The following is an 8,036-nucleotide window of genomic DNA, read 5'->3' as shown; positions in this document are numbered from 1 at the left end:
ATGGACCCCAAGTGCTCCTGCCCCACTGGTAAGGGAGCCCTGCCTTTGAGCCTTAGGATGCCCCCTTCCCAGGCACAGGACGAGAAGGGAGGGCTTTGAGTTTGAGCTCAGGAGGACTCCTGTCACGGGTCCAGGGCTTTCTTGGTAGCCAGGCTCCTGAGGGCACGTCAGTCTCCCTTTGCCTCTCCGTTGACACTGAGGGCACGGAGGCTCCAGGCTGTCCTTCTTGAGGTCACCCGGCAGGTCAGGGGATTGCTAGACCGGGACCCAGCGTTTGGAGGCGGTCTCGGACCTGCCACGATTTGATGGGAGGAGGGGACGCTGCCTCTTTAGGGTTCAGGCCATGGGCCCCGGCCCCCGGCCCCAGTCGGCCTGGGCTGCGTCTGGAGCCCGGGACCTTCCCTGTGGAGTCCCATCAGGAGGGGACTTACTCTCCTTGGACCAGAAGAGAGGAGCTGGGGCTTCTCTATCCGCCCGAGTGGACACGAGCTCCCAGGGCTGGGTCCTGACAGAGGAGGAGGGCTCAGGGAGGCATTGCTGACCGTCTGCTGTGGCTCCTGCATCCCCGTCCCTGCTCACTGCTGGCCTCCTTTCCCTTCCCGGCAGGCGGCTCCTGCGGCTGCGCTGGATCCTGCACCTGCACCTGCAAAGCCTGCAGATGCGCCTCCTGCAAGAAGAGTGAGTGTGCGGGGCCTTCTCTGGGAATGCGGGGTCTGGGCTGAGTGCGAGGAGGGGGCCCAGAGCTCAGCAGGCAGGCAGGAGCAGGACAGTGACCAGACTTCCCGGCACCCTCCTCACCAGGAAGGGATTCACAGTCAGAGCTGGAATCACCTTCGGCATGACCGAGACCCAGGCGCGCACTAGAGAACAGGGAGACTGAGGCCCAGACGGGTCACCGACAAACAACCTCAGACCTGTCACTAGAACTAGTCCTCCTGCCTCCTGAGTCCCGCTTCCGACTCCTCTCAGGGACTGAAGCACTTTAGGGACAGGAACCAGTGGCCGTGCGTGGCTTCTCGGACCTGGTGCAGCCCCTCCCTGTCGAAGCAGCCCAGAGCTTCCCTATCCCGAGCGGGAGCTGCTCTGTGCGGGCTTTGCCTCCACTTTGATCCTGAGGACTTGGCTCACATCACTGGTGGTGCTGGGGGCTGGCTTTCTCCTGTCCCCAGAGGCCCTGCTCACTGTCTCTCCAAGGCGCTGTGCCCTGTCCTGGGCACAGATGGGCCGGGCAACCTGAACCTAGTGTCTGAGAGCAATTACCTCAGGACAGAGGACACCATCGTAAACTCAGGGTCTGGGCCCGAGGGCGGCTGGGGCCAGGCCTGCTGCTGGGAAGGGTGGTTCCGGACAACGCGTGGTCCGACTGCACGCTGCCCTTGCCTCCCCAGGCTGCTGCTCCTGCTGCCCCGTGGGCTGCGCCAAGTGTGCCCAGGGCTGCGCCAAGTGTGCCCAGGGCTGCGTCTGCAAAGGGGCCTCGGACAAGTGCAGCTGCTGTGCCTGATGTCGCGGAGAGCCTGCCCCGGGTGTCCACAGAGCAACCAGGACAAACCTGCATTTTACCGTTTTTCATACAACCGGACCTGACGCTACATCCCTTTTTCTATGAAATCTGTGACTTGTAATAAAAGCTGTTGACTTTATTCTGGCTCTGTCTTCCTTGGTGTGTCTTGGACAAAGAGACTCCGTGCCCATCAGGGCTGGCGTGGGGAACTGGACTGGACGTGCAGAGACCTCGGCTCTGGACCAAAGAGTACCCCCACACACACCCCACACCCCCAAAACACACACACTGAGCGTCTTAGCCGCTTAGGTTAATTTGAGCTTCCGTTTCTCAGCTCCAAAGGATACCCTCGCCAGATGACATAGGGCATTGGACACACAGAGGACACACTCCCTCTATTCCCCTTAGGAGGACGGATTGCAGAGAAAGTTGCCCATTTCTCATTTTCCTTCTCTGGGGGCCCCTGCCAAACTCAGCGCTCGGTGATGAGAGCCTAGAAAAGTACCCAGAGGGGGTGGAATCCCACACCCCTCTCGTGTGACTTCTGCACGGGGCTTGCGTCTAAAACACCCTGGAAAGACCTCTTTGTATTTTCTGCCACAGTTTTCACCCTGGTCGGGAAAACGGATCGCGAAGAAAACACGTCAAAGGACACGATATGTGACACCCAGTTTTCCCTTCAACACGTAAAACCACCTTCACACGTGGAGGAGCAATTCTGGAAACTGGACGCTCTCATATGCTGCACGTACGTTGAAAGTGTGCCCGAGTCCTGGGAACACTTCACAGATGCCCCACTGTGTGGACCACACACGCCTGGAGCAGCTCTGCCCCCTGCCTCCCCACAGGGAACCTCAGTCTTGGCTTGCCCAGGGCTACGGACAGGACACTCGCCACCCGTGACAGCTCCCTGCAGGGGCTTGGCTCTGAATCTTCGCAAGTACCTCCCTAGGTCAGGCTGACATCTTCCCTTCCCTCAAAAACCAGCCCGTGGCTCCCTGACACCCCGAAAGAAAGTGATTTGGATTTGGTGGGAATTTCCCGGCTGTTTCCCTGAGACCTGGTTTCAGAAGAAGGACTTCACGTGTTCCTCTGCAGAGTGATGGTGGTGCTGCAGTGCGTGGCGGGGGGGGGGGGGGGGGAGGCCTGGTGGGGTTTATTAGCAACAAGTGTGTGCTGAGGGAACGGGTAGTCTATTTCAGGTGTTGGGCCCCCTGGCGGTCTGGGGAGGGAACTCCTATTTGATGGGCACTCCGAGAGAAAGAGGAGACACGTGGCTCAGAAGTCAGGACCAAGATGGGCCACAGGTGCCCCGAGTGCACAGGGCATTTCGGGAGCCGGCCCGTGCTGCGTGCGTGGGCGTCGGCGTCAGGCACTCAGGTTCACAGCCACCGTGCCACTTCCTGACCTGGCAAGTCAATGAGGGGGAATAAGCGAGATAGTGGCCTGGCTCCCAGCTCGGGCTTCCCGCAAGGTGTCCCGTACGATCGCTCTCTCCACACTGACATCTGTGCACAGAGAATCCTTGAGCTCCCGACAAGCTCCTGGAGAAAGGCTCCCTGGTTTGCAAGCAAGCTCATGGTGAGGGCAGAGATGGATAGGAACCTTGCTTATCCAGGGCCAGAGGGCGTGGGGATGTCCTCCAACAAGCCCCGTGGAACGAGTCACCGCCACAGCGTTTGGACAGACTCGGTGAACCTGCATGGTCTGGAGTGATGGTGCCAGTTCCAGAGAGGTTAAGCAACTTACCCAAGGGCACACAGCCTATACTCAGAGGACTAAACCTACACTGCAGCTGTCTCACCTCCCGGCCACACGGTGCCGGTTATGACATCACTGGAGGCTGAGTCCGGCCTCTCCTTTTTCAGGGCTGCAGGGTCTTCGGAGACAGTCCAGCTGTGCTCCTGGCTGCAGAGGTGGGAGGCCGAAGCCCAGAGAGGTCACAGAGCTGTGCGGAGGGTTCTGGCTGCCGGCTCAGGGCTCTCCCACTGCTGCCTCTGTGCCAGGTGTTCAGTGTTCTCACCCTTCGTGGGATGACATGGTGTCCGGTTGGGCGCGGGGCTGCAGTCAGCCTGCAGGAGGGCCAGTCCCATCTGTGCCACGTACAGCCATGGGACATAACCTCTCTGTGGCTCCGTCTGCTCTGCTCTAAAGGGAAAATAATAGTGTCTGGCTCTCGGGATTAAAGAACTGAATACATGCCAAGAAGGTCAGAATATACTGGGCACTCAGTGAGCAATCGATCACATCACCCATTCATTTATTTATCTATTGATTTATTTGTTATCATCAGCCTAGGAGACACTGTTCTCCTTCCAGACACGCAAGCAAGGACGGTGTGTTTCGCTCTGTGCTCTGGGCCGTCCCCATCGACCCTGTGAGCGTGGGACCAGTACCCCCGAGAGGGTTATCCTGCCTTCACGCAAAGAGCCGTCGACACTACAGATAGAAAGCCGTGAGGAGCACAGTCGGTGTCCTCCTCACAGACACAGAAGGGTCCTGCCACTTCTGCTGTCACCTGCATCAGGATTTCCTTACCATTTTCTTTTCAGTGATTTTCTGAAATACGTTATACCAAAAGAAACCTCTCGAACGCTACTGAAGGAGAGAGTCAGAAGGTAGCCACAAAATCATAAATACATTCCTACTGTGTCACCTTGGTCGCCCCCAGGATTGAGCTGGACATGGTAGAGACGGGCCGAGGACACAGCTCTGGGCCAAAGGGGAGCTTGCTCACTGACACCCTCTTTCAGCTGCGAAGCGACAAAAACACAGAAGCAGGGCACCACTCCCCAGCCCTGTGTGCCTGCCTCAGTAGCCTCCCTGTACTGTAGGGACTTTGGACTTTGGGAAGCGGGCTCCTGACTGCTGTCTCCCTTCCCGGTTGGTGTGACAACTCAAAGAGCAAAAGTGACTAACAAGGCTTGGCATGGACTCCATGGTGAGTAACTGTCAGGACTACTCAAAGGGAACTCTATCCACTTGTCTCGCTTTGTTATTTACCGCCAGGTCTGCCTATCACCTACAATGATGCCGCCCCTGGGGAAGCATCCCATGATGAGGGAACCTCCACCCTGGCGTGGGGGTGGACCGGCTACAGTGAGGAGCGCCCCTGGAAAGTTTAGGCAAAGAAGCCCCCGGACAAATGAGCCAGGATCCCTCCAGGAAAGGAAAACACAAGTGACGCCTCGCGGCTGAAGGCAATGTTCACCGCGCTGCGGTTACAGGAGGCGGTACCGGAAAAACGCTTCCAAAGGACCGTGGTGGGGACCGGGGCTGGCAACGCCCGGGGACGCATGGGGTCGGCCAAACGGTGGTGAGGGTCACATCCGCCTGCGCTCTCTGACACCGCTCCCCGGCTCCAGCCAAGCCAGGGACACGAGCGGGAGGCGGGGGCTGTTCTCAGGCTGCAGGAAACGGCGACCCGGAGGCCGGCGGCGCGGGGCCTGGGGCTTGGGGCGGGGAAGACCGGCGGACGCGGGAGCCGGATTCCTGCACAAGCCGCCAACACGGTGGCTGCTCCCGTCGGGCACATTGGGAAGGGGCGGCCAGGGGGCTGGGACACCGCTTACCGCACGGCACCCGGTTCCTCCGCTCCAGCCGGCACCGACGTGGAATCGTGCGCTCGGCCCCGCCTGTTGCTCACAGCCCGGCCCAGGGCGCTGCGGGCGGCACGGGCGGCGCGGGCGGCGCGGGCGCGGAGCCGCGGGGCGGGTGCAAGGCGGGGGCGGGGCCTCTGCGCCCGGGCCGCCTCCTCGGCCTATAACTGAGCCCCCGGGCTCCTCGCTCCCACACGGCCCCCACCGGACCCGTGAAGCGGCTTCGCCCCTTGCTTTGGACCTCGGGCCTCACTCCTCCTCCAGATGGACCCCAAGTGCTCCTGCCCCACTGGTAAGGGAGCCCTGCCTTTGAGCCTTAGGATGCCCCCTTCCCAGGCACAGGACGAGAAGGGAGGGCTTTGAGTTTGAGCTCAGGAGGACTCCTGTCACGGGTCCAGGGCTTTCTTGGTAGCCAGGCTCCTGAGGGCACGTCAGTCTCCCTTTGCCTCTCCGTTGACACTGAGGGCACGGAGGCTCCAGGCTGTCCTTCTTGAGGTCACCCGGCAGGTCAGGGGATTGCTAGACCGGGACCCAGCGTTTGGAGGCGGTCTCGGACCTGCCACGATTTGATGGGAGGAGGGGACGCTGCCTCTTTAGGGTTCAGGCCATGGGCCCCGGCCCCCGGCCCCAGTCGGCCTGGGCTGCGTCTGGAGCCCGGGACCTTCCCTGTGGAGTCCCATCAGGAGGGGACTTACTCTCCTTGGACCAGAAGAGAGGAGCTGGGGCTTCTCTATCCGCCCGAGTGGACACGAGCTCCCAGGGCTGGGTCCTGACAGAGGAGGAGGGCTCAGGGAGGCATTGCTGACCGTCTGCTGTGGCTCCTGCATCCCCGTCCCTGCTCACTGCTGGCCTCCTTTCCCTTCCCGGCAGGCGGCTCCTGCGGCTGCGCTGGATCCTGCACCTGCACCTGCAAAGCCTGCAGATGCGCCTCCTGCAAGAAGAGTGAGTGTGCGGGGCCTTCTCTGGGAATGCGGGGTCTGGGCTGAGTGCGAGGAGGGGGCCCAGAGCTCAGCAGGCAGGCAGGAGCAGGACAGTGACCAGACTTCCCGGCACCCTCCTCACCAGGAAGGGATTCACAGTCAGAGCTGGAATCACCTTCGGCATGACCGAGACCCAGGCGCGCACTAGAGAACAGGGAGACTGAGGCCCAGACGGGTCACCGACAAACAACCTCAGACCTGTCACTAGAACTAGTCCTCCTGCCTCCTGAGTCCCGCTTCCGACTCCTCTCAGGGACTGAAGCACTTTAGGGACAGGAACCAGTGGCCGTGCGTGGCTTCTCGGACCTGGTGCAGCCCCTCCCTGTCGAAGCAGCCCAGAGCTTCCCTATCCCGAGCGGGAGCTGCTCTGTGCGGGCTTTGCCTCCACTTTGATCCTGAGGACTTGGCTCACATCACTGGTGGTGCTGGGGGCTGGCTTTCTCCTGTCCCCAGAGGCCCTGCTCACTGTCTCTCCAAGGCGCTGTGCCCTGTCCTGGGCACAGATGGGCCGGGCAACCTGAACCTAGTGTCTGAGAGCAATTACCTCAGGACAGAGGACACCATCGTAAACTCAGGGTCTGGGCCCGAGGGCGGCTGGGGCCAGGCCTGCTGCTGGGAAGGGTGGTTCCGGACAACGCGTGGTCCGACTGCACGCTGCCCTTGCCTCCCCAGGCTGCTGCTCCTGCTGCCCCGTGGGCTGCGCCAAGTGTGCCCAGGGCTGCGCCAAGTGTGCCCAGGGCTGCGTCTGCAAAGGGGCCTCGGACAAGTGCAGCTGCTGTGCCTGATGTCGCGGAGAGCCTGCCCCGGGTGTCCACAGAGCAACCAGGACAAACCTGCATTTTACCGTTTTTCATACAACCGGACCTGACGCTACATCCCTTTTTCTATGAAATCTGTGACTTGTAATAAAAGCTGTTGACTTTATTCTGGCTCTGTCTTCCTTGGTGTGTCTTGGACAAAGAGACTCCGTGCCCATCAGGGCTGGCGTGGGGAACTGGACTGGACGTGCAGAGACCTCGGCTCTGGACCAAAGAGTACCCCCACACACACCCCACACCCCCAAAACACACACACTGAGCGTCTTAGCCGCTTAGGTTAATTTGAGCTTCCGTTTCTCAGCTCCAAAGGATACCCTCGCCAGATGACATAGGGCATTGGACACACAGAGGACACACTCCCTCTATTCCCCTTAGGAGGACGGATTGCAGAGAAAGTTGCCCATTTCTCATTTTCCTTCTCTGGGGGCCCCTGCCAAACTCAGCGCTCGGTGATGAGAGCCTAGAAAAGTACCCAGAGGGGGTGGAATCCCACACCCCTCTCGTGTGACTTCTGCACGGGGCTTGCGTCTAAAACACCCTGGAAAGACCTCTTTGTATTTTCTGCCACAGTTTTCACCCTGGTCGGGAAAACGGATCGCGAAGAAAACACGTCAAAGGACACGATATGTGACACCCAGTTTTCCCTTCAACACGTAAAACCACCTTCACACGTGGAGGAGCAATTCTGGAAACTGGACGCTCTCATATGCTGCACGTACGTTGAAAGTGTGCCCGAGTCCTGGGAACACTTCACAGATGCCCCACTGTGTGGACCACACACGCCTGGAGCAGCTCTGCCCCCTGCCTCCCCACAGGGAACCTCAGTCTTGGCTTGCCCAGGGCTACGGACAGGACACTCGCCACCCGTGACAGCTCCCTGCAGGGGCTTGGCTCTGAATCTTCGCAAGTACCTCCCTAGGTCAGGCTGACATCTTCCCTTCCCTCAAAAACCAGCCCGTGGCTCCCTGACACCCCGAAAGAAAGTGATTTGGATTTGGTGGGAATTTCCCGGCTGTTTCCCTGAGACCTGGTTTCAGAAGAAGGACTTCACGTGTTCCTCTGCAGAGTGATGGTGGTGCTGCAGTGCGTGGCGGGGGGTGGGGTGGGGGGGGGCCTGGTGGGGTTTATTAGCAACAAG

The 8,036-nt window shown here is 60.2% G+C and overlaps 2 protein-coding genes across 2 annotated transcripts; both read left to right on the top strand.

Moving 5' to 3' along the window:
• Positions 1–1,501, top strand: LOC132593956 (metallothionein-1E-like). Its single transcript, XM_060289089.1, has 3 exons — positions 1–28; positions 607–678; positions 1,389–1,501. The coding sequence occupies exons 1-3, from the start codon at positions 1–3 to the stop codon at positions 1,499–1,501; spliced, it is 213 nt and encodes a 70-aa protein (XP_060145072.1).
• A 3,863-nt stretch (positions 1,502–5,364) lies between these two features.
• On the top strand, positions 5,365–6,865 carry LOC132593952 (metallothionein-1E-like). The gene is made up of 3 exons (XM_060289066.1): positions 5,365–5,392; positions 5,971–6,042; positions 6,753–6,865. The coding sequence occupies exons 1-3, from the start codon at positions 5,365–5,367 to the stop codon at positions 6,863–6,865; spliced, it is 213 nt and encodes a 70-aa protein (XP_060145049.1).
• Positions 6,866–8,036: the final 1,171 nt, after the last annotated feature.

This window comes from Globicephala melas, chromosome 19, assembly GCF_963455315.2.
Source record: "Globicephala melas chromosome 19, mGloMel1.2, whole genome shotgun sequence".
Taxonomy (NCBI): domain Eukaryota; kingdom Metazoa; phylum Chordata; class Mammalia; order Artiodactyla; family Delphinidae; genus Globicephala; species Globicephala melas.
This window is presented reverse-complemented; position numbering and strand designations above follow the sequence as displayed.